The sequence below is a fragment of the Poecile atricapillus genome, chromosome 8 (genome assembly GCF_030490865.1).
Source record: "Poecile atricapillus isolate bPoeAtr1 chromosome 8, bPoeAtr1.hap1, whole genome shotgun sequence".
NCBI lineage: Eukaryota > Metazoa > Chordata > Aves > Passeriformes > Paridae > Poecile > Poecile atricapillus.
The window spans coordinates 5,589,407-5,614,257 of NC_081256.1; the positions used below are offsets into that span (position 1 = coordinate 5,589,407).

General features: G+C 56.7%; 1 protein-coding gene across 1 annotated transcript in view; it reads right to left on the minus strand.

Annotated features, from left to right (window-relative positions):
- The window catches only part of KIF1A (kinesin family member 1A), a 41,808-nt gene that overhangs the window by 8,177 nt on the left and 8,780 nt on the right, over positions 1-24,851 (minus strand). The window contains exons 3-38 of the mRNA XM_058844295.1: positions 23,824-23,900; positions 23,545-23,724; positions 23,002-23,067; positions 22,687-22,865; positions 22,225-22,336; positions 21,784-21,861; positions 21,403-21,468; positions 21,095-21,112; positions 20,663-20,738; positions 20,475-20,553; positions 20,069-20,211; positions 18,108-18,241; positions 17,516-17,595; positions 17,108-17,183; positions 15,026-15,105; positions 14,668-14,774; positions 14,018-14,101; positions 13,719-13,899; positions 13,564-13,636; positions 13,222-13,315; positions 12,967-13,115; positions 12,633-12,811; positions 12,408-12,545; positions 11,327-11,584; positions 7,488-7,606; positions 7,321-7,406; positions 6,881-7,019; positions 6,063-6,231; positions 5,634-5,724; positions 5,152-5,270; positions 4,947-5,002; positions 4,158-4,266; positions 3,981-4,047; positions 3,807-3,891; positions 3,359-3,464; positions 1,375-1,401 (exon numbers count right to left, since the gene is read on the minus strand). Coding sequence (XP_058700278.1) covers positions 1,375-1,401; positions 3,359-3,464; positions 3,807-3,891; positions 3,981-4,047; positions 4,158-4,266; positions 4,947-5,002; positions 5,152-5,270; positions 5,634-5,724; positions 6,063-6,231; positions 6,881-7,019; positions 7,321-7,406; positions 7,488-7,606; positions 11,327-11,584; positions 12,408-12,545; positions 12,633-12,811; positions 12,967-13,115; positions 13,222-13,315; positions 13,564-13,636; positions 13,719-13,899; positions 14,018-14,101; positions 14,668-14,774; positions 15,026-15,105; positions 17,108-17,183; positions 17,516-17,595; positions 18,108-18,241; positions 20,069-20,211; positions 20,475-20,553; positions 20,663-20,738; positions 21,095-21,112; positions 21,403-21,468; positions 21,784-21,861; positions 22,225-22,336; positions 22,687-22,865; positions 23,002-23,067; positions 23,545-23,724; positions 23,824-23,900 — 3,880 coding nt within the window. The remainder of the gene's footprint in view (positions 1-1,374; positions 1,402-3,358; positions 3,465-3,806; positions 3,892-3,980; positions 4,048-4,157; positions 4,267-4,946; positions 5,003-5,151; positions 5,271-5,633; positions 5,725-6,062; positions 6,232-6,880; positions 7,020-7,320; positions 7,407-7,487; positions 7,607-11,326; positions 11,585-12,407; positions 12,546-12,632; positions 12,812-12,966; positions 13,116-13,221; positions 13,316-13,563; positions 13,637-13,718; positions 13,900-14,017; positions 14,102-14,667; positions 14,775-15,025; positions 15,106-17,107; positions 17,184-17,515; positions 17,596-18,107; positions 18,242-20,068; positions 20,212-20,474; positions 20,554-20,662; positions 20,739-21,094; positions 21,113-21,402; positions 21,469-21,783; positions 21,862-22,224; positions 22,337-22,686; positions 22,866-23,001; positions 23,068-23,544; positions 23,725-23,823; positions 23,901-24,851) is intronic.

Consider the following 24,851-nt stretch of genomic DNA (forward strand, 5'->3'; position numbering starts at 1 on the left):
ACGACAGGTCAGAAGAGCCCCTCTTGAAGGGACTCACACATAATAGCACCACTGGCCAAGGAAGCTCCAGCCTCGCTGAACCCAAAATGGGAACCAAAAGGAGCTCAGCAAGGGCAGACAGAGGCTTACCAGCCCGGGTGAGAACCCTCTGCCTCCCACTTTCCTCATGGTCCAGCAGCTGGGAAGGAAGCACACGTGCTCCCCATGCCTTTAACTCTGCCCCTGTGCCATTCCAGGGCAAGGAGCTCCCACCCAGCGCAGTCCCCTGGGACAGTGCCAGCTGGGGGGATGAGATATCCCACTGCCACTCACACAGCAGGTGATTCCTAGGCCCATCCCTTGGTCCACAAGTAAAGCATCACTGTGCTGAGAGACCACAGGCAGTGCCAATGTGAGCCCACATCTCTTGCATTGGGGGGGCTGGATCAATGCTGTATCCCATTTCCTGCATCCTGGGAGGGGACAGAATGCTGCTGCAGGGACAGCTCTGCCCTCGGACATCTGAGCACGACCAGCTTTGAGTTGCTGTCGGGAGGACAACCTTCAGACACAAAGTTACGTGCCAGGACTCAGGACATTCCATCCCTTGTCTCCCAGGCACATGTCCCTCTTCTTCTGCCATGGGCCACAGTGGTGGGCCCCTTCCCTGAGGCCTCAACAATGCTCCCATCCGGAGGCTGGTGGCACATCCACAAATCTGGCATCTCTCGTGCATATGCCAGGCTCACCCAGTGGTCCCAGCTGAAGCCTGCAGTCCCCAAACAGCCACTGCCCCTTTACACGGGGCCACAACAGTCTGTGCCACGTATGCACCCGCTGTCACACCTGCATACGGACACACGCTGCCCCTATGCCGCACCTACACACACAGGACAACCGTGCACAGGGTGGGCAGCTGCTGCCACACCAACTACAGCGCTGCCATCGTTACCAGGTGCCCAGGAAAGGGCAGGACAAGCCCCAAAAATTCCACTGTCCTCACCAGCCCTACTCCAAGCAGCACCTGGGTCTGAGCTGGGGCTGGGGCGGGAGACAATGGAGGGTCCGGCACACTCGGTGCCAGATGTCAGAAAAGATGGGAGAGCAGCAAAGTCAAAAAGCAAGAATAAAACCCAAATCAGGCAATGGAGACGCAGGCGTGCGAGGGGGAGCGGCAGCCAGCCAGAGCGTGGCCCAAACGAACAGCAAAAGGGGTCGAGTGAGCAAGAGGTGCCAGCGCAGGAGGGAGGAGGGATGGGGCATGTGAAGGGATGAGGGGCTGGATGTCCAAGTGCTGCCTCTGGCGGGAGTGAGCGTGCCGAGGCAAGGGGGTAGAAAGAAAGAAAGGAGAGAAGAAGGAGGGGTGGAAAAAAAACCAATGGAAACAAATAATACCTAGGCATATCCGAATCAAGAAACTGCCTGCGAAAACACAAAACAATCACATGGTTAGTGTGGGCTTAGATGGGCAGTAGCAGCTGAGGGAAGCGAGGGGGGACACCAGGTACTGCCCCCCGCGCCTCCGCCCTGGGCGCTCGATGCAGGGATGGATGCGTGCTGAGGAGAGAGCTGAGCCACTCTCCCAGCCTCTGCCTGAGTGGCTCCAGGGCGCTGGGGAGGCTGCAGAGGGGAAGCCAGGGCTGCTCCAGGCAATGGAGGCTGCGTGGCACAAGGCAGCAAAGCGGGGAGAGCAAGCGGCTGGGAGGAGGGTGAAGTGGGCACTGGCTCTGCTCTCTGCCTTCCTTCTGCCTGTCCTCACAGCTGCAGGGTGAAGCATTCATGTCTGCATGTGGAGTGGAAGTGGGGGGCATTGCAGCTAGTGCCCTGCAGGCAGCTGGCCACCCCCTCCTCCCCCTGCCTCGCCGTGGGCAAGCTCCACGGAATAGATATGGGACAGATATGACATGTGCACCAGTCTGTGCCTCCAAATGGGGTCTCCACGCTTTACTCCACACCCCAAGTATTCCCCCAGCCTGAGCCGTGTCCCCTTGTCCTGCAGGACTCATGGGGTGGAAGGCAGAGCAGGAGGCATATCCCTCCTGCCAGGCTACCTTAGGCATGCTGAAGATCTCATATGGCTGCATCTGGGATGAGACAATCAAACAGATCAGGAGCTGACCAAAAACTGCACAGCCCCAAGAGCCCACGGGTGCCACAGCCACCCAGCTCCCAGCAAAAAAAACACCACTGCTCCACTGGGCTGGGCCCTCCTCATCTGATCATCCCCATCTGGCCTCCTTCTGTATCCCCAAGGCTGTGACAAAGTCTCCTGGTCCGGCACTTGCACGAGTGCTGACCCCAGGACTCGTCTCTGCTGCCCAGATACTCTGTGCAGGTTGCTCTGCCGTGTCCAGGAGCTGCCCAGAGAGTGCTCAGGGTGCCAAATCCTATCCAGACTCCCATCATTCCCCCAAAAACAGGGGGGACAGGCCTCCTTGGGACAGTGGTGATCACAAAGCAGATGAAGGAAAAAGTGGTCCCCATTCTTTGCCAGGATGTTCCTACACCAGTGACCACAACGCACACAGCAGGACCAGTCCTGCTGCTCCCAGTGCTGGCAGCGACCAGCCCCGTCTTGTCACAGCTGCCTGCATGCACACATTCTAGCCAGAGATCCCCACCGCTCCCCCAAGTTCCACCAGTAGCCCTGGTGCAGAGCACAGCTCTGCCCTCCGTACCCACGACTCCCCCTGCCACTGCAGCACTCACACAGGGAGATCTTGGAGATAAAAATCTTCTGGTCCCAATTCTTTCACACCCTGCCAAACCTACGGTGGGGACACCTTTAAGCAACCTGGTCTGGTGGAAGCTGTCCCTGCCTGTAGAAGGGGGTGAGGAATGGGATTATCTTTAAAGTCCCTTTCAGCCCAAACCACTCTGTGGTTCTATGACAGCCCCCTGGGATAGGCAGGAAGGGATGGGCATCCCTGAAGACCCACAGTGGGTGGGAATGGCTTTCCTGCATTAGTTACACACAGATAGGGATCTGCCATGGGTGCCAAGTGCCCTTTCCAGCAAAGTTGCTGGCACACAGGACAAACACCCAAGCCTCCTCTAGCCATGGAGTTGGGACATCCTCCTGGCACCAGCACCAACTGCCTCCCTGTGCCAGCCCATCACAGCCAGCACCAGAGACCAGGACCCACACACAAATTCCCTTTAGTGCCCTCCCCAACACAGCGAGGCCTTGGGGAGGAGGAAGAAGGGGTTTGGCAGCCCTGTATCCCAAGACCTCGTGCAGCTTCAGAAAAAACCTGCCTGAAGGCAGCAGTGGGTCAGCAGAAGGGCCAAGAGCCTTCCAGGGGAGAGAGGGGCTGCTACTCAACCCCTCCATCCCTCACCACAGCAGGGGAAGAGCAAGAAAGAAAGCGTCACGCACCGGTCATCCTGGGAGGGGTGGATGTACCCGGAGGAGAGGATGTTCAGGGACAGAATGTTGGGGTCGATGAGTGACTCATCTGCTTCTGGGGTGTTCCGGATTCGACCTGCAAACGCAGCACAGTTGCCTCTGAGGTGACAGGCAGTGGCCCTGTGAGGGTCCCTGTGAAGGCAGGGGCAGGCTGCCTGCACCCCCCTGGCCATTCAGGCCACTGCTGATCATTCAGCACCAGAGATCCCGGTCCAGCTCCTGGACATGGTGGCAGGGGCTGAGGTGTTCTGCCCACACAGTGTCCCAGTGTCACCTGCCAGGCAGCTGCTGCTTTACCATTGCAGGGCAGGAGAGGAGAAAAGGCATAAAGCTCCATGTGGGAAGATGGGAATGTGAGCAAGAAACAGTCTGAGAGGATGCCTGGGAGCTCAGTGGGCTGGGGGCTGGCTTGGCTTACCCACAACCAGCTCCCGTACTTCCTTCCAGTGGATGAGGCTGCCCGTTTCATGCACCAAGGTGACACTGATTCTCCTCTGGATGCCCTGAGACCCACGAGGCCAGAGAGAAGGGACAGTAGTTAACGCAGGTCCCAGCAGGAGTCAGCTAGGACAGCATCTTGGGCAGAGAGTACCTGATGAAGGAGGAAGGTCCCATGGCATGGCATGCCTCCACGGTGGTCCACAACAGCAGGGATGTAGCTGGAAGAGAAGATTGCAGCATGACACAGAATCCTGCCAGCCTGCCCAGAGGTGCTGAGCACTGGGCAAATCCCCTGCTGCCCTCTTCCTCTCCCTCACTCTCCACTTACTCGCCATTGGCCTCCAGCTCACAGATCTCAAAGAAGACCATCAGGTCGTACTTGCACTGGCAGGGGCCAGCACTGGGCCGAGTCATGGTGCTCAGCTTTGTGGCAGGCACTGCAGGGGGTCAGAAAAGACAGGTAAGAGGCTGAGCCTGCTGCTGGCACTTGGAGTGAGGCCTGTGATGGCAGGGAACAGGCAGAGCAGTCAGGGACCTCAGGGCACGCATAGAGGCAGCAACAAGAGCCTCATCCAGGGACCCTGCTGGTCACTGGCGTGCCTCTCCCTTGCCCCAGCATGGGGTGTCAGCAAGAGACTGGCCTCACCCATGCCCAGGATGCACACAGTGTGCCTGCAGGCTTGGCAGGGACATATCCCAAAACACACAGTGCTGTTCCAGGCACTGCTTGGGAACAACCAGAGGGAGGCTCCCCCTGTGCTGGTGTTTTGACCATTGTTTGGTTTTTAGCCAAACCCCCACAGCTGGGGGTCTCAGCACAGCAGGGATCCTGCCACCCTTGTGGGACACTGGGGCTGGGTGGCCACCAGAGCCACCCAGGGCAAGGAACCTCTTCCCTGCTGCTCTGCAGGAGGTGAATGGGGGCTTTCCATCTGTTGAGTATTGTGGGAATGGGGAATTCCCATGTGGAAATGGGTGTCTAGGGCTTTCAGGTGCTGCGGCCCATAGTACATTTTGTGGTGCCTCTGGGGTCCTTACTGGTCCCTCTGGGGAAGGGGACACCCACCCAACATGGGAACTATGGATGGCCACAAGAGTAGGAGGCTGGGTCCCCTACCTGGTTTGGAGAGTGGCATCACACGAGGGAAGTGGCGTCGGGATGGCCTCAGTGGGCTGCAGACAGAAGCAGATTGGTTACAGCATCTCCAGGCACCCCCAAACCCAGCCAGCCCCACCTGTGCCTTGGGGCCACCCTGGGTCCCCAGGCAGCACCAGAAGCCCTTAGCACAGCCAGAGGCTGGGGGTGGCCCAGGTGTGCCCACCTGAGGACATCCTTGCAGAGGGGTGGGAAGGGGTGCTGCTGGTAGTGGCCAAACACCTCAAACACAATTGGCTGGCTCTTGATGTATTCAATGAAAGATTTTGTCACCTCCACAGCGATCTAGAAGAGAAAGAGCTGCTGAGCCACTGGCAGTGCAGTTTAGCTGGGAAAGGGGGTAGAGCCAGCAATAGCACCTGGGATGTGGAAGGGTCTGTGAGTCCCCTGCATCCCTCACCCTCTCCTCCCCCCATTCAGGGATGCTCTCCCCACCAAGACCACTGCAGTGAAATCCCAGCCTTTTCAGGTGGATGACAGCAACTTTTGGTGTTTTTCCTGCATGTCCACCATGTCTAAGCCTGGTTTAGCTGGGTGTCTGTGAGGGGCTGAGAAAGCCAGGAGGAATCTGCTTCCCTGGGAGAGGACCCAGTCAATGGCCCTGCAGAGACCCCAGCAGCAAAGGGGTGGTAGAAGAGGGGTACGCACATTCTGGACATGATAGAAGCCCAGGGGTGGCCCTCGTCCTGTGTTCTTCAAGGGTTCTGTTGAAAAGGCCTCATCATGGCGATGGATGAAACTGTGGAGGGAAGGAAGGTTGTTCTGAGTGGTGTGGGGATGTGCTAGAGAAGGGAGGGGAGTGAAAGCAAGGGACCACAACAAGAGCCTATTCCCCCTGGGGCTGCTGTCTGCACCCTTGGCTGGCACAGGACTTCCCGAAGCTGGTGGGAATCTCTCCTTGCCTTTTGCTAGTGACTAAACAAGTGCTTGGGCAGATTTCACAGCCCTTGGTTTTGCCTCCCCATCCACAAAGGGCTTAGAGGTGAAGGAAACTTCCCAAATTCACCATGAGCCCCCAGGTGAATGATGGCTGGAGTTTGGTGGAAGAAGCAGGGCTGGGGGGCACTAGGGGCTCACTTGAACTGGCAGAAGATGTCAGCATATTCTGCAGAGATGCTGGAGGCTTGCAGGACTGTCACACGGAAAGTGAAGATGCTGCCCAGCTTCAGGTGGTCCAAAGCCACCTCCAGTGGCCCGTCCGGTGCAGGCTTCTCCGGGCTGTCCAGAAGAAGATCCTCTGGGGTTGCTGCAGGGAGGAGAAGGCCCTTAGCAAGGCAGGATGTCTTCCCCTCAGTGTTAGGAATATTTAGGAACAATGCTGAGAATCTGCAGCATGTCCAGAGAAGGGCAACAAGACTGGTGAAGGGTCTGGAACACAAGTCCTGTGAGGAGCAGCTGAGCGAGCTGGGGTTGTTTAGCCTGGAGAAAAGGAGGCTCAGGGGAGACCTCATCATGCTCTGCAACTACCTGAGAGGAGGTTGTAGCCTAAGGCTGTAGGTAAGGGCTGTTCTCTTCTCCCAGGCAACCAGTGGCAGGACAAGAGGACACAGGCTTGAGCTACACCAGGGGAGGCTTAGGTTGCACATTAAGAATAAGTTCTTCACAGAAAGGGTGATTGAGCATTGGAAGGGGCTGCCCAGGGAGGTGGTGGAGTTACTGTCCCTGGAGGTGTTTAAAAAAAGCCTGGATGTGGCACTCAGTGCCATGGAAGTTGACAAGGTGGTGTCAGGTCATAGGTTGAACCCTAAGGCTTTTCCCAGCCTAGCTGACTCCGTGATTCCGTGATTCTGTCTGCCAGCAGCCCCCCACTGGGGCAGTGGGCTGTCAATGCCAGGAAGGGTGCAAGAGGCTGGGTGCAGGGAGCCACTCCCAAACTGCCTGTCACAGCTCCTCACCTGCACAGGTGTTGTTGTTGACTTCATCGGCAGAAGGACCCACGTCGCTGACCTGCCCCTGACCTTCGACTATGCGCAGCTCCTCCTGAGAGGTCCCCGAGCGAGACATCCCGACCGCTGGGCACGACTCTGACTGGAACTGTGCCAGGAGGGGAGCTCAGGGATGCTGGTTGTCCTCAGGGTGGTCCCGCTTCCAAGCCAGCATCCCAAGCATCCAAGCACCTCCAGCTCTCCTCTCCCACCCCATGGCAGCCCCCTGGGACATGGGCAAGGGCAGGATGCACTGGTGGGTGCCCGAGGCCTTGGTCTGCCTGGTGGACCGAGAGCACACTCCTTTCCCTCCACCTCTAGGAGCCTGGGCATCCCCATGGGGAAGCACTGAGGTGGCAGGCAGGGATCTGGGGTCCATGGGCAGCCACGAAGAGCCGGCCCCACCTTACCTTCTCAAAGTGCTGGTCGTCAAAGGAGATCTTGGCTGTCCCTGATTGCCGCACACCAGAGCCATAGTCGGGGGCTTCTTCATCCGCTGGAGGAGGATGAGGGTGAGTCAGCACAGAAGATGCAGGGGATGCAAGGGGCACATTTTGTGGGAGAGGTTCTCTCCTACCTGAGATGGCCTGGACAGCCACACGCAGGAAGCCCTTCACCTCGCCCTTCTCGCTGACGATGGCCACGCGGTGGACCAGGGGCACGGGGTAGAGGAGGTTGCTCAGGTAGACAAAGGCCCTGCCAGAGAAGGGGGGGACACACAACAGGGGGGAGAGCGGTCACTGCTCCCACCCGTGAGTCCCCAGGCACGGCTGGCGTGGCCGGCAGCGGCCGGGATCCCAGGTCACTGCTCAGGGCGCGACCGCAGCGCTGCAAAGCAAAACTAAAGAGAAGGCAGCCAGGGCAAGGCGAAGGGGCTGGGGGCAGCGGGCAGGCAGCGTGCCGCGGGCAGGAGGGTGGGCAGGAGGGTGGCACACGCCATGGACAACACCACAGAACACACCAGACTTGCAGACCTCTCTGACTGTCACCTCCATGGCAGGTAGGAGGGGAGAGGGCTGCGCTGGTGCCACCGTGAAGCCGTAGGGCGAGAGGACCTTCTGTGTGGTAGAGAGCTGGAGAACTTGGGCAGGAGGTGCTGCAACATGACTAGGGGGGCAGCTGCAGAGTCACCATGGGGAGGACAGGGGCAAGACAGCGGGAAGGAAGGGTGACAAGAGAGATGGAGGCTGTCAGGAGTGAAGGAGGTCAGAGGACGAGGTCCTGGACCTCCAGAGGTGAACCTGCTGGGGGTTCATGGCCCTGGCTCTGCCTGCAGTGTTGGAGACCACTGAGAGGGAGGCTGCATTGTGTGGCTGGTGGCATCAGGTTGTGCATCCCCCCCTCCCCATCCCTTCACACATATGGCTTTGGGGTCCTGGGCCACCGGCCAGCACGTCACAGGGATGGACTTGCCTGGCAAGTCTGAGCCTCCCTGCTCTCTGCAGCATCCAGGTGACTGATGCTCCCATGGTAAGGTGCCACCAGAGTCCAACACGATGGCTGCACCATGTCTCTGTCAGCACCTCCTGGCAGGCCACTTCTCTCTGCTTCTCAAGTGTTTTGGGTCCTCTTGCTGCCTCCCTCCACCTCACCGCCAGCTTCCAGTGGCCATCCAGCTCTGGCCATGGTAGCAAGCTGTACCCTCCACAGTGACAAGTCACCTTTGGCACTGAGCTCCCTGCCAAAAGGTGGGAGCTAGCAGCACCACTTCCAGCAAGATGGGGCATGGGGTGCCTGGCACCTCTCCCTGTGGCACCTGCCAGCATCGTGGTGGGGTGGGATGGTGCTGGGGCTGGCAAGAACATCTCTACTTCAGGAGGCTCCCATGAGGGTTGCATCTCCAGGCAGCTGCTGTGCTGCTCAGGATGTCCCAGCCTCACAGGAATCTTCTTATTCAATGCCAGCCCAAAGTGCCCAGGGGGCTCTTGCAGCCCTGCACTTGCACCCCGACCCCCAAGTCCGGAGATTCCCCCTGCTCTGGTGACTCTCATTGACCTTCAACTGCTCCTCGAGGCTTTTTCCACCCAAAGCATCTCAAAGGACTCAAGTTGTGGAAGCAGGTGATGCCAAATCATTATCTCCTGATGGGCCCATCTCAACCCATCTCTTTTCAGATACCATGGGGAACAAGTGGTTGGGCCATGTCAGGGCTTCCCAGCAGGACCTCATGCCTGGGACAGAGCCCTGTGACCATGGGGAACTCTCTGAAGCGCAGGGATCTGTGTGCACCCACCCACCCGAAATCACAGGGCAGCTGGAGTGGAAGCAGAGGACTGGAGAGGGCAGGGAAGAGAGGGAAGGAGGTGGGGCAGGCAGGGAGGAGGGGTACAAGTGTGTCACTAGAGGAAGGAGGGCAGGGACACTAACCACAAGATTGGTGAGGTGCAAAGATGGCATGCTCAGATCAAAGAAAAGCCTTTCCAAAGGAAGACAAAAGTGAAATAACCCCAATTTTTGCTAAAGCTTTGAAGAGATAGAGCCAGCAGCTAAAAAAAAAAATAAAAAACCCTTAAAATAACCAAAATTTAAAAAAAAAAATTGAAGAGAGAGAGAGAGAAAGAGAGAGAGAGAGAGGAAAAAAAAAAGAGGGAAAGAGAGAGAGAAAGGGAAAGAAGAGAAAGAAGAGAAAGAAGAGAAAGAAGAGAAGGAGAGAGGGAGAGAGGGAGAGAAGGAGAGGAGAGATAGAGAGACAGAGAGACAGAGAGACAGAGAGACAGAGAGACAGAGAGACAAAGAGAGAAAGAGAGAAAGAGAGAAAGAGAGAAAGAGAGAGAAAGAGGGAAAGAGAGAAAGAGAGAAAGAGAGAAAGAGAGAAAGAAAGAGAGAAAGAAAGAGAGAAAGAAAGAGAGAAAGAGAGAAAGAGAGAAAGAGAGAGAGAGAGAGAGAGAGAGAGAGAGAGAAAGAAAGAAAGAAAGAAAGAAAGAAAGAAAGAAAGAAAGAAAGAAAGAAAGAAAGAAAGAAAGAAAGAAAGAAAGAAAGAAAGAAAGAAAGAAAGAAAGAAAGAAAGAAAGAAAGAAAGAAAGAAAGAAAGAAAGAAAGAAAGAAAGAAAGAAAGAAAGAAAGAAAGAAAAAGAGAAAATGAAAGACAAGGATCCAATCATAAACCAATCCAAACACACTTCACAAGAAATGTGGCCGGCGGAGCTGCTGCGCGGGGAGCCAAACCCAGGGCAGACTCAAAAGAAGTCAGGAGGCACCAAGCTCTGGGGAACACGCCCCCGGCATGGAGTGGGGCCGCTGCCACAGGGCCTTGTTTGGTTTTTTGAGGTGCCCTTGAGAGTTTTGGGGTTGTTTTGATATTTTTTTTCTTTTAAATAAGGAAAAAGGAAAAAATAAAATAAAAGGGGAAGAACCCAGCTCTTTCGGTCTGAGGCTGCAGGACTCTTACCCCACCTCCACCCTCTCTGCCTGCTTTGGTCACTCCTTCCCACCATTCTGCCTGGCTCTGGCACACTGAGGAAGAGGAGCCCCAGCCCACCCCAGTCAGGGAGCCCCTGCCTGAGGCAAAGGCTCTCAGAACAGCTCCTGGTGCACACCCCCTTGGAAAAACCCCCGAGAAAGCTGGCAGCTCCTCATGCCCTTCTAGGGATGGACAGATGGCTCCAGGTTTGGTGGCACAGCCAGGTTTGGGGCAGCTGGTGGGCTTCTCCAAGCCAAGACTGATGGAGCCCAAGAGCACCTCCAGCCAACAGGTATGAGATATCAAAGTTTCTTGTCCTTTGCTCCAGCTAAAGAGGAGCTGGAGCCTACACCCAGGTCCCCACAACCTCCCTGGACATCTCCTATGCCAAGCTGGCAGGTATGGCCCCAAGCCAAGCACTGGCTAGAGCTGGTAAGACCAAACACTGCTTTTGACACTCTGTTCTGCACCCAGCTCTCCCCTCAGTCCCCTCAGCTTCATCCCCCACAACCACTTGGGGACATCCAAGCCTCCAAATTCAGGGAGGCTCACACTGACCAACGCAGCCGGGATAGCCAAGCCAGTGCCAGAGGCACACAGGGCTTTGAAGTGTCTGTGTGTCCCCACTCAGCGGCACCATAAGGTCATCCCAAGCCAGGTGGGAGGTGCTCCTTCCTGGGACAGAAATTCCCGGGACCAAGACCCCCAGGTGGCTCCCCTGGTTCATTTGGTGTTGGAGACACAGCAGAGCTGCACTTCTCAGGGTCTCTCCCAAAAAGGTACCCACATAAAGGAAGGCCCCGTCCGCCTTCCCCTGCCATCCCTCGCTACCGCTATGCTTCTCACAGCCCTACCTCAGCGGGAACCTCGCCAGGCGCCCGGGCTTGGCGGCAATCCCAGCCGGCCACCCCCTGCACCTCCGGGATGCCCCGGAGGTGGGAGTCGTGTCCAAAAGCAGTTCCCTCATGCGAAAGAGCTAGGTCCTTCCCGGCATGCTCTCCTAAAACCTCACCAACCTTCCTACTAAACTGAACAGGGGGAAGCGGTCGTAAAATGGATCCCGGCCATCACACAGCGGGCACTCCGGAAAGATGTCTTCCTCCAGGTCCTCCTCCTCCTCCTCCTCCTCCTCCTGCCCCTGGTGCTGCTCGTCAGCAGGCTCGGTGATGTCGGAGTCGGGGTTCGAGAAGGTAGGGGAGGGGGTGAGATCAGCCATGCGCTCGCTCATGCATGTGTTGAAAAGAGGAGAGCTGTTGCAGCCAGAGATATCTGAACTAAGGTTAGTACAACAAGATAGAAGACATGTTAACACCAGCTGTTCCAAACAGAAAGAACAGGAATTTTGCTTTTGTTTGTTTTTTCTTGGTTAGGTTTTGGGGTGGGTTTTTTGTCTGCTTAAATCAAGGGACATTGGGAACAAAGACCTGCCCATCTGGTGCATCTCTAAGCCACCAACAGCCAGACAAAAGAGCAACCCACGGAACCAGTGTGAATGTTGGGGACTCCCTTTGCTGGCTTTGCAGGGAACGCAGGGACAGAGCAGGTGGCACAAAGGCTCGCCACTACTCCTGCTGCTGGAGAGAATCCCTCCTTGTGCTACAGCACGGGGGAATGCCTCCAGGCCACGCAGCTCAGCCCCCTGCTCCCCCTGTGCCCTGCCCTAGCCTTCTCCAGGGTGGCCCATCTTCATTGCTGGCAGTGCACCCTTCCATCCGGTGTGCAGGAAGCGCACGGAGACACGCGGTACACACGGTACAGACAGATGCTCAGACACCAGCGCGTGCACAGGGACACATGCCCACCGCAGTGGAGGTCACAACGGCACAGGCTCCCTGCCTGCTGGACAGCCACAGGCCCCCGCACCCACCAAGCCTGGAGCCTGTGGCTCTCAGCACTGGGTCGTGGCAGGCAGCAGGAGCGTTGCCAGCAGCTCGTGGGTCCCTTGGGGTGCTGGCAGCCAACACGGAGGAGAGCTGTCACACCGGAGTCTCACAGGGGGATGAGTGCCCCGCACGTGGTGGGCAGCGCTGGCAGTGTCTCCTCCTGCAGGACTATCTCTGGGTCCCAGCCACGCTTTGAAGGAGCCAAAGCGCTCACCTGCCGACCAGCCTGAACCAGGGAAAGCGGTCGTAGAAAGGGTCTCCTCCAGTCACCACATTGTCACAGTCCTCGATGACGCTGGAAGGCACTTCTGCTGCTCGGTCATACATCTCACGCATCAGGTCCAGGCGCTGCCTGCAGGGAGAGGGGATGCCAATGGTGGCAGTGAGACACAGGGCTGTGGGCACCCAAACCCTCCTGGCACAGCCATGTCTCACCCACCTCAGCTTCTCCAGGGTCCAGTAATGTGTTGCCCCGTTCTTCTGGTCCTGCACCTCTACAGCCACAATGGTCCGGGGAAAGGGCCGCTTCTCCCGGTCCTTGGCAGCATCGGGAGGCAGCAGGTCGGGAGGGAGAGGTGAGTACAGTGTGTCCGTGAGGAGCACAAACTGGAACTGGACCTGGAGAGGGGCAGAGGGGCTGGTGAGACACCTGGGAGGACAGAAGGCTTCGTGAGCTGCCTCTGGCCGCCTCTCCTCAGCATGTCCTGGCTGCCTGTTCTTGTGGCCTCTGCTGTGGGTGCTGCAGTGAGCCAGGAAGGAGCCCAGCCACCCACCTTCTTTTTCAGCTCCACGCTGATGGCATTGGCTTCCTTGAGGAAGATAGCGTTGCCCCAGAGCAGGTCGCGGAGGGAGGTGAACTGGTACCACTTCCACTTCCTAAAGGCCCAGAGGGCGAGCTCGAATTCCCGCTCTGTCCACTGCACTGTGGGGACATGGAGGGACAGTCACCCCACTACATCAACCCACAGTTCACTCTTCACACTCCCACAGAGAGCATCAAAACCTCGTGGTGGCTCCTCAGCTCTCACCTTCATCCTCAGGTTCTTCCTCCTCCTCATTTGCCTCAGGGTAATACCTAGAATCCATCTGCTTCTGCAAAGCCTCCAGTTTGCTCTCATAGTCCTGGGGGAAACAGGAAGAGAGGTGATGCAACCCACTGGTGGCACCTTCCTAAATGCTGCCACATTACACGGCTCTTCCCTGCAGGAGCACAGCCTCCTCCCTGCTCTGGATCAGTGCTTGTGACGACAACTCCAGGAAAAACAGATTTGCACTTGTTTTTAGAGCACAGATCCACCCCACACAAACATCTGCCAGGATTTCAGTCATGCCTGGGCAGCCTGCAAAGGAGCCACATCCCGGCCACCTACCAGCCTCTGCTGCTCTAGAAGGTAATTTGCCTCTTCCCGCTCCCTCCGGTACTGGTCCTCCAGCTCCTGGAGCCTAGGTGGAAATGGGGGAAGGAGAGGATGACCAACCTGGATGTGAACACCCAACTCCCCGGCACCTCTGCCTGTGCTCTCACCTCTGCTCCATCTCCTGTTTCATGTCGATGCCTTGCTTCTCCAGCAGCTCTCTCTGGGCAAACGCCCAGTCCACAGGCTCTGCGGGGGTCTCAGCACACGGCGTCCGCTCCCGCTCCTGCCGAGCCTGCTCGGGGTGGTTGAAGCGGAAGACGTGGCTCTTGCCCATGATGATGCGGTTTCCTGCGGGGATGTGCACGGGGTGGGGGAAAGGTGTGGGTTTAACGTGGGACAAGTGCAGGGCCCTCATGGGAGGAGGTTGGGTGGGAGCAGCTCTGATGTGCCAGCCCCAGAGACCCACCTGAGCGCAGGATGCTGGGCTCTGTCACCTTTTTGCCATTCACATAGGTGTCAGCACCTTCACAGGGCTCCAGGGTCACTATCACTGTGGAGATGGGGGGGAGAGGGGAGTGAAGGTAAGGTGGAAGATGAAGGATAAATCCTCTGTGTCCTGCTCCAGCAGCCTCAGGAAGGGAGAGCTGCCTCAGCCAGCACCCCAAGTGTGGGTGGTACCCACCAGCAGCGCCCACACCGAGGGCAGCTAACAGGACTCGGCCAACCTGATGTTAATCAGAGCAATCCCAAGCATAAGGGCAGCTGGAAATTGCATGTGAGAGGAGACCAGAGCCTCCAGAAGGCAAATCCTCCTTAGGCTCATCTCCCACACCCAGGTTCCTGCCAATTTTGGGGGGTGGATTCCACTCCACATCTTGAGTGGGAGATACCTGCTCAGGCATCCTGCCCTGATCTCACTTTACTTTCTTCCCACATGCCTTGTGCGAGCTGCCCTCCCAGCCATGAGTAGCTTGTCTGGAAGCATGGAGAGGCCATACCCATGCAGGAAAGCCCAACGAGTTTGAGGAGGGCAGGACATTCAGCTGGGGGCAGGGGCTGAGGACATGCAGAGGGATGGGTCCCCAGGGCAGTGAAGCCCCTCCAGACAAGCAATACCTTCGCCACCAGTTTTGGTGTCGCTGCGGAACAGGCAGTGCTCTTCTTTAATGAAGTGCCCGCTGAGAACGATGTCCTGCCTCTTCTCAGCATCTTCCCGGCCAACCCTGCAGGGGAAATCTAGCTCAATCCTCCATCAAAGCAGCCCTTCCTGAGTCTCCCCCCAGCCCCATCCTTGCAGCTGACAGGAGCAACCCTTGGTGCACTGCAAGACCAAAATCCTGGGGGTTTGCACTTTGGGGATGCCCTGGGAACAGTGCCCAGCCTGGGGACAGCTGTCACCCCACTGCCCACCTGGGGCAGTCAGGCACTGAGATATGGACAATGCTCCCACTGCTCCATGGGACCTGGCCCTCACCTTGTTATCCCATCCTTGATGTAGTAGAGAAGACACTCGGACATGAGCGGATCCTCATTCAGGTTGACCAAGTGCGGTGTCTGGGAGAGACGAACAAGGAGTCACCCCTGTGTGCCCTGCCTACCCAGGCACTGAGGGGTGCTCTGGAGGAAGTGGGGAGCTCAGCAGCGCTGCAGATTGCCTCTGCACAGACTATCCTGCCCTCTGTGTCTTCAGGGTGACATGTCCAGACGGGTGTACTTGTCCAGGGGACTGCAGAGAGGCTGGCATGAAGACGCTTCTACAAGCTTCCTTGCTTTCCTCCTCACAGGGCTGAGTCCTAGTTACCCCTCCTCTGGCCATCTTCAAAAATTCATGTTCCAAACAGGCCCAGCACAATGCCAAAACCTTCCCACAGGGAATCCCTGATATGTCTCAGAAGGCAGGACCCTTCTAACCTGTGCTGTGTATTATAGAATCATGTAATGTGTTGGCTTGGAAGGGACACAAGAACTCATCTCACTTCACCCCCATGCCATGGGTAGGGACATCTTCCATTAGACCGGATTGTTCCAAAACCCATCTAACCTGGCCTTGAACAATTCCAGGAGTGGGGCAGCCACAGCTTCCCTGGGCAACCTGTGCCAGGGCCTCATCATCATCATCAAAGCAAAGAATTTCTTCCCAATACCTAATCTAACCCTGCCCCCTGTCAGGTCAAAAAGGAAGTAAAAGTGCCTGTTTTCCTCTACTGATTGTACACCAGATGATGCATCCAAAAAGAGCAGATCCTAGAGGTTCATTCAAAAGCAGTGCAGACCTGAAGCCCTATCTGCAGACTGAATTTCACTTTCTGGTCTTCTTCCTAACAGATCCCTTGCAGCCCTTTCTTCCCCTGGGTCACAAACCACTTTGTTCTTGATAAGAGGAAAATTTCTCCTCTGTCCACTGGCCTCTCTGGCCACAGGGATTACACCTTCAGGGAACAGGGGCAGTCCCAAGAGTATGAGTCAGTGGGAGAAGTTCTGAGTTTCAACAATGGCTGTAAGGAACACCTTGTCAGCCTGTTGAGACCCAGCATGCAGAGAGGGCCCCCCACCATGGTGCCACAAGCCTTGGCTGACAGCAGAGACTCACTGCAAACAGGGCAGCAGAGCTGGAGGTCAAGGGAAAGGTGGGCTCTTCTCCGTGGTGGCTGGCAGAAGTTGGCTGTAACATTTAACCTCTGGCCCCACTGGACAGACATACAGCCCTGGGGGCTGAGACCTCCTTCACTTGCAGTTTTTGTCCAGATTTGTAAAGCTGGGGGTGACCTTCCACTGAGCTCCTGGAGCCATAACCACCCCAGCCACAGTGCACAGGAGGACAGCAAAATGCAATGCCCATAACAAAATGGAGTTTGCACATATCAATGCTAACTTTCCTCACCAGCCACTGGAGAAGTCAGAAGAGTTTCCACCTGCCAGATAGCTGAAGAGCAAGGAGGCACCAAGACCACCACAGCAATGCCCCACCTCCAAGACCAACCTGCTTCGGGGAATAAACCCCCATGCTTCCTACCCAAAGGTCTGGAGTCCTAACAGGCAGCAGCTGGGACAAGAAAAACACAACAGTGTACAAGTTTATCCTAAAAGTCCACTGGGCCACGTAAGGGGAAGGCTGTGAAACCTTTATCACCACCTGAGCTGAGGACATATACACTTAAGAGGTCTGGCCAAGCCAAATGTTACAAGCAATAAAGAGATGGAATATTCGCCCACCCACATTTCTCAGCAAGGACTTGCTCGCTTCAGAGACAGCAATTTTAAATATCTGAAAGTATGAAATTTTATAAGTTAACACTCAAGTCCAAGAGAATGATCATCAGCAAATACCCTCGTGAAGGGGGACAGCAAGCCAGCAGTGGAGGGTGGACATTCACCCATGGATTTCTACCCATGTTTGTACCCAGCAGGCTCAATGCTGGAATTTCCCTCAGAGGTTTCAGAGCCAAGAAAAGGCTAGTGAAGTATATAGGACTGGCCAGCTGTGACAGAGTGGATCAGAAGGGAGCTGCAGGGGTACAAACCAGTCCCCAGGAAGAAGAGAATAGGATGATCCTACCTTTTTAGGAGAAAAAACGCCCAAGGTGCCTCCATCCTCCCTCATGGCCACCCCCATTTCAGCCAGCAACGCTTCCCTGAAGGAGCAAGAGAAAGAAGTGCCTGTCAAAACTCCATGCACCCCTGGGGCTAGCAGTAGGGTGGAAGCCCATGGGTTGTCCCATGGATTACAATGCAGGGCTTGCTACAGCTCTCGTGACAATTCAGGTTTTTCAGAGCAGCACACCTGTGCAGCACACGCCATGGTGGCCACATGGGGCTCCCAGGGGGCAAGCCAGGATCCAGCTGGACATTCAAACTGGCTGCCCCAAGAATGCAACTGGTCTAGCAGAGTGCAGAGGATGGGAAATGGCCAAGGAATGCCACTTGTGCCATCCCATCCTGTCCCATTCCACCGCAGCCCACCCACCTTTCCATCCGTATCGCTTCTGTCCTACGCAGCTTCTCCTCCCACGTCTCGTTCAGCTCTGCAATGATTTTCTCTGTCTCCTGGCAAGGGTGGGTTAAACAGGGGGTTAGTGCATCCTGTGGGCAGCACACCTGGCCACTCTGCCCAGCCTGCTTCAGTGGGACAGGGGTTCCAGCTTCAGGCTTGTTTATACAAGCTGCAGCAGCATTTCACCCACATCTTTCCATCAGTCCCATCCTCAAAGAGAGAGGCACAAAAACCAGCCCACTGCTGCACCATGCTGGACCAGGAGCACTCTTCCCATGACAGGAATGCCCATCCCAAGCCCAAAGCAGCCGTCCCACAGGTTAAAGGCAGCCATCCCCCAGAAGGCAGCACCAGGATGACCCTACAACACCCAAACCCTCAGTCTGGGCAAGCTCTGAGTCTGTCCATTCTGCAAGAACACATTCAAGTAATTGCTTCCCATGAGGGTCACCCTTCATGGGCTTCCAGAAAACACTGAGCCCCCTCTGCACTGAGGGGAAAGGGAAAAGAGGGAGAGGGAAAGGGAAAAGGAGAGGGAGAGGGAACCAGGGCACCAGCCTCTTACCTTGAGCCTCTCAATTGCCTCTTCGCTGCCTGGAGCAAACATGATGCGCTCGTGGAGGCTGGCAACCGAGGCAGCACGGCTGGACAAGGCAGAGAGGGAGGAAGAGGGGCTGATCCCAGCAATGGCATTGGTCACTGTGGAGAGATTGTCATGGCGGTGACTCAGCTCTGCCCCTCTAGCATCATTATTGTTCTCAAAGTCGGACACATCTATGGGCGCGGAAGGAGGGATGGGCCAGGGAAAGACACACAGACAGGATGACAGAGAAAGACAGAGACAAGAAAAGCTGTTGGGAAAAAAAAAAGAGTGGCCGGTGCATCGAGAAAAAAGCCAGAAATTACAGGAAAAGGCACAGGCAACAGCGCAGCAGCACAGACAGCAACAGGGCAAGGGCAGGCACTCTCTTCCCCAGCCTGGGCAGCCCCTCAGGGAACAGGGCTGTTTGGTGAAGCAGATGCTGGGAGCAGCCAGCCTGGGCTCCCAGGGACACTTTTTTTGCAACCTCAGGTCCTGCATCCATCAGGTCTGGGATCAAATGTCCTCTCCAAGTATGTGCCACTGCCTCTGTCATGCTCTCCATCTCATACGGCCTGGATGGGTTTCCCTTCCCAGATAAGCAAGATCTGGGAGCAGAGAATGGGAAGGGAATGGGATGAGACGGGGTGGCCCTCTGCCCTACAACGGGGTCAGGCAGACAGGGCAGGAGAAGCTGCAGGATTCCCTCACAAGGTCTGCTCAAAGGAAGCCCATGGCCTGCTGGAGCAGCACCTCGGCCAGGCAGACAGAGAACGAAGCCAGGACTGCAGGCAGTGGTGCTTGCCAGCTGGCACCCCAAGAGTCAGCTGTGGTGGCTTAGGACCCAGGTATGGGAGATGCTCCTCCAGCCCTCCCAGAGGAGTTACTGGTTCTCAGAACAGTGTGCCAGAGGCAGGCAGGTCACAGGTCAGCAGGTGCAGGATTAATCACCCATCTCCATTAGTCCACATCCAGGGCAGCTGAGCCAGGAGGGGACAACCAGGCCCCTGTCTCCTCAGCAGGCTCGCCATAGCCTGGCTGAACTGCCTGACCCTGGGTGGGATGGGACCATAGTGCTTATCCATGGGCCAAAGCCTCCTGGCCACCACCACCCACCACTTCATCAGGAGAGCGCCATCCCATCCCACCCACGGGCTGTGCCAGGCTCCAGTCCCAGTGAGACACAGCACCAGCAGAAGCAGCAGCAGCAGCAGCAGCGACAGGAAACATCACAACAGCATGAAGGAGGAGGTCCCCGTGTGGACTTGGCACGGCCAAGTGGGAGGACATTGGTCCCTTCAGCACTAGCCCAAGCCCAGGTGCTAACCACGACTCTGGCACCACATCCCCTGTGGCAGCTCCCTGAGGATGGGCAGCCTGCAGGCACACAGTGCTCCATCAGCAGGGCCTTGCTGTGGGAGCCCTCCCCATGCTGCACGGGTGCCCCTGGGCACACCCCACATCTCCAAAAAGCCGTGAAGCAACAGAGAGTACCAGTGATGGGGAATACACACATTTGGATCCTCCCGCAGCAGGATGGGCTAAGAGAGAAAGAGAGGGCAGGGAGCGGGGGTAAGACAGAGAGAACAGAACAAGAGGGGGTTCATCTCAGTAGGATATCAGACAGCACAGGGAGGGGAGCCCATGGGCATTGTGCAGTCCCAGTAACACCTTCCTGGCACCTCTGCCAGGCGCTGGATGCTGAAGATGGTGGGTGGAAGGGAAGAAGGGAAGGTTTGCTGGGCAGAAAGCAGCTCCCTCTGCAACAGGAGGGGATTGGGGGCTGTGAACATGCGTGCAGGGGCTCACCAGAGGCAGCATGATGCTGCTGTGGGGCCAGTGCAGCAGGATGCAGGGAGGCTGTGGGGACATCAGCCCTGCAGGCTGGCGGGACCTCAGCCCATCGCTGTCTGGAGGCACTGGCAGAGAGCAACCATGGTACCTACTGTCAATGATGTCCCCAAGGCCCTGGGCGTAGAGAAGGTCTCGCAGTCGTGCCACCTCGTCCTTCAGCTCCCTGATGAGCTTGTTGTTGGGGTCCTCGTTGATGACAGCATTGCAGCGGATCTGCTTGGCACGGTCAGCATACCTAGGGAAGAGCAGGGTCTTGAGCAACAGTGAGAACAGGGGCAAAACCCCAGCTGCTGGCCAAGCAAAAGTGTTGCAGAGCCCCTCCAGCAAGGGATCCTTTGGAGGATCCCAGTGCCGGGACAATCCTTTGGCCTTTGGTCTGGGGTTGCAGGTTCTCTCCACAGTACACCCCCAGCCAGGGACAGAGAGCATGTGCCTGGGCCTCAGACAGCCTCCCCTGTTCTTGCTCACTGTAGGGAGAACAAGGGCACTTCTTCCTACCTGAGTGTGCTGAGGGTCTCATCGTAGTTGATGTCAGCAGGACTGAGAGCAGCGACCATGGCAGTTCTGGAGTTGCCTCCTGCCCAGTGAGATACAGCCATGAGGGAGACGCTGGTCCTTGTGCCCCCTGTCCCACTCAGCTTGGCAGCCACACCCATCACCAGACCACACCTCCCACCTGTCCTCACCCAGGTTCTCCCGCAGCAGCCAGGTCAGCACCGAGTCTCGGTATGGGATGAAGTCTGTCTTTTTCTTCTTTTTGTTCTGAAAAATGGAAAGCAAAGGGAAGGGCTGTCAAGCTGTCTGCTCTCCTGAAAGGGAAGGTGATAGCTGGTCCCCAGCCATGGGGACTTGGGGCAGGATGTCTGTTCCCGGGCACCGAAACCTTGCCCAGGTAAATAGGTCCTGCCTGTGACATGCCCTGAGCTGGGAGGGTTGTTTAAGGCTGGCTACTGAAAGCCCCAGAGGGAAGAGGAGGCTGAACATTCTTCCAGCCCCCAGGAGAAGGATGGCTCAAGTTCCAGGCAGTCTCACTCCCAAACCACCCTGCAACCCACTCCTACCCACTCACACTGTGCTCAAAACCAACACCTCTTTCTCCATCTGGCCTGGGCACCTACCTTGTTCGGCCCCGAATCCTGCAAAGGAAATGGAGAGACTGTTGAAGGGAGCTGCTTTTTTCCTTGGTACCACAGATCCCTGGCCCTCAAGTAGAGAGTGGCACAGGTCCCCCTGCAGATGGCATCTTCAGCAGCCCAGCTTGTCCCAGCTGCAGAGACAGCTTGGGATGTGTCTGCCCACCCCTCAGAGCTGGGATGCTCCATCCCATGGAGCTGGGATGCTCCATCCCTCAGAGCTGAGCCCATCCCTGCTGGCCCGAGCCCATTTCCCCCCAGTGCTGCTGTTTGTCTGTTCTCCAGCTACCAACCATTTCAGCCAGGGCAGAGATGACTTTCCCCAGAGTGGTCAAGGACTTGTTGATGTTTGCTCCTTCCTGGATAGAAGAGGAAAAGCCCAGATGTCAGGCCCCATTTCAGAGCCACATTAAAGGAGAAAATGTGGAATATCCAGTGTGGTGTGGGCAAAGAGCAGCTAGTCTTACTAGGTAACCAGCACCCCCAAGCTGGGATTCATGGACCCTGGTGAAACTGGCACTAGGCAGCTTTCAAATAATCTGATCAAGGATTTTTGGTGGCACAGTGGGCAAGGAACCAGGCAAGGAAAGGAGATGTTTTGGCTGGGGATGAGGGAGGAGGGAGGAGGACATGGTGTCCCCACCAGCAGAAGGGGATCTCAGGTCAGCTCTCACCTTTAGCCTTGTGCCCTTGGCGCCTGTGGAATCCGCTCGCTCACTCCCAGCCAGGTCCACCAAGCTGATTTTGCTGACCTGCAGGCAGAGGGGAGGCTGTCAGCCCTGTGCACACAGCAAACCTTGCCCAGCACGAAACCAAAACCTCTTGCAGGATGACACTGCTCTAAGGGCAGCAGTGGGCTCTGCCTCGTGGGAGTTGCTCAGGAGCAGGGCTAATATCCCTGCAGGAAGGGCTGAAGGGTACCAGCTGCCCGATATCCTGTCCAGGGGCCGGTCCCTCAAGGGACCACGAGCCTAGAAAGTGCCTGGGACTTATCCCCCTCCTGCTCCAATCCTCCACCAGGCTGCACCACCTTGTCCCAGGCACTGATGAAAGAACACAAAAGTTCTTTCTGGATTCACATGGGTTCCCCTGAGTCCTTCAGGCCCTGCTCTTACCTTCTCAGTGGTGATGTCTGTCTCGGCATCGTGCCGCTTCTGCGTGAAGATGATGTTGAACACGGCGTGGGAGCGGCTGCTGGTCTCATTCATGTTGGTAGCAGCCACTGTGCTGCAGGGAGAGTAGGACAGGGAGCTGTGACACTCTGTGAGGGATGCTGGAGTGGCTGGTGGTGGGGCCAGGGCTCATGGGTACATGGTAGGAAGGCAAGTCTAGAGGACAAGAGAGTACTCTGGGAGAAGATGTGCACAAGTTCAGGCTTTTTCCTGCTGTCTCCAGTGCACTTGGAAAGTAGGAGGAAGGTGAGCTGAAAGCAAGTGGGGGGTTACCCAATACTCAGTGAGGAGGGGACTGCCACTTCCAGAGCAGCTGGACTGGTGAAGTAAGGAAATTAAGCAGGACCTTCTAGAAGTGACTGCAAGCTTCCCAATCCCTGCCCATCTCCTCCTTCCTCAACTCACCGGGCTTTGTTTCCAGAGTCCATAAGGTCCTGGATGTCATTGTAGGAGGTCACAGCCAGTTTGGAAAGGTCCTCAACATATGGACCCATAAGGGGATGCTCCCTCACCCGCAGGTTCCCCTTGTTCTTGGGGTTGAGGAGGTCCCTCACACGTTCACAGTAGATCTCCATGTAGCTCACCTAGAGCAGAGGGCACGGGCAGAGCTAGCAGAATGAGCCACCCAGACAACCCCCAGAGAGGGGTCTGCACACTGGCACAACCTGTGGAGCCAGTGGCTGGAAGTGTGCTGGTCTGGGCTGGCAGAGGGGTGCCTACCTCCACAGAATAGGACATGTTGTCATTCGTTGTGTCATTGATGCGGGAGAAGAGGTCCTCACACAGCTGCGGACAGAAGAGCCGGGCTCAGCCCCCCACCAGCAGGATGCTCCTGCCTGGAGTGCCCAGGATACAGGGATTTCTACCTTTTCACCTCAAAAACCAGCTGGAATGGCTCCTGGGGAGCTGGCAGAGCCCCCCCATGCTGACATGGAGAATCAGCATGCCCAGATCCCCACTGTGCCCTGCTGGGCCAGCATGCAGCAGCTCTCGGTTAGCAGCTCAGCACTTGGGCCACTGGTGCTCACATACACCGGCCTTGTGTGGCCAGACCATAATCCACCCATTCCTGGAGTGCCTGGATGACCCTCCTTGACCCCCTTCTGGCAGAGCCATGCCAGCTCACCGTCACAGTAGTGTCATATTAGACCTTGAAAAAACCTGTCCTCGCTCCCACCCTGCCGCCCTCTTTCCTCCCAGCTCTGCTTTTCCTTTGGGCATCCCTTTGGGATGAGGGGGACAGGTAGTTTTCCCCAGCCATACCTGTGGGATGATGCCTTGCTGGTCCTTCTCCTGCTTGCCCATCATGGTGTAAGATTTTCCAGCTCCTGTCTGCCCATAGGCGAAGATGCACACATTGTAGCCTTCGAAGGCGTGCTGCAGCATCTCCTCGCCAATGTCCCGGTACACTTGCTTCTGGGATGCATAGTTGATGTCTGCAGGCTGCACAGAGGAGGGGGACATGGAGAAATTTGGCAAGGAGGCCCTCCTGCCTCTCCCCAGCCCAGCCTTCGAGGTGGGCTCAGGCCTCCCAATGCTTACCGTAGTGTGGGACCAGTAGGAATAGTCAAAGCTGAAGCTTTTTGGTGTCTCTTTGGGCTGTTTTGGGTTCAGGATAGCTAAGGACAAACAGATGGGAACATGAGGCCACCAGCCATCCATGGTACCCCTGCCCCACCCCCCTGTCCCCCTCTCCATGTTGGAGGGATGAAGGGTGATGGGATTCAGTCCAAAACAGTCCTGGAAGGTGGACTGGGACTCTTCCAGCTCTGCAGTTGGGTCCAGAACCCCCAGACCCTAAAATGTGAAAACAGAGGAAGTTGGTGCCATGGCCAGCAGAGCCCAAGGAACAGGACAGAGCCTTGCCCAAACATCCTGCTGGACACAGTGAGGGGGACATGACTCCTTCCCTCAGGTTCCTTCCTGCTGTGGCATCTGTCCGTGGGAGCCCAGCACTGGCACAGGAGGGTCACAGCTTTCCTCTCCCCACAGCTGGGCCGGTGTGTCCAAAGCTCCCACGCTGGCACCTGTGGGGTGGGAGCAGCTGCAACCCCATCAGGGCTCCCCTGGAGCCCTTCTGGCTCCTGCCTCTCCAGGTCCCCAGCCCCAGCAGGGTGATTAATGCCTCGTGTCACACCAGCAGCGGAAACAAGAGTCTGCTTTTGTCATCCCCTGATGAAAAGGACGTTGCTATGGAAATTGGAGACTGCATCACTGCTCTTCCTCATGCGATGTTTTTTTCCTCCTGTAGAGTATTTATGATGTGGGTTTTTTTCTGAAACAACAGATGCATCAGAAGAAACCCAAACCAGCGGGTAATCACGAGATTCAGCCACCAGCCATGTTAGGTGACAATGAAGTGACATTGAGGCCTGCGCAGCACAGTTCTGTGCCCACTGCCCCAGCTGCTCCCTGCCACCACCAAGGATGAAGAAGCCATAAGCCAGAGCTTTCTCCATCCCAGCCTGCTCTGCCCTTCAGTCAGCCAGGGCTTGAACCACCCCTGATTCCAGCTGGGGTCCTCCTGAGCAGCCCCAGGCATGGTGCAGCTCACTGCCCTGGTGTCTGAT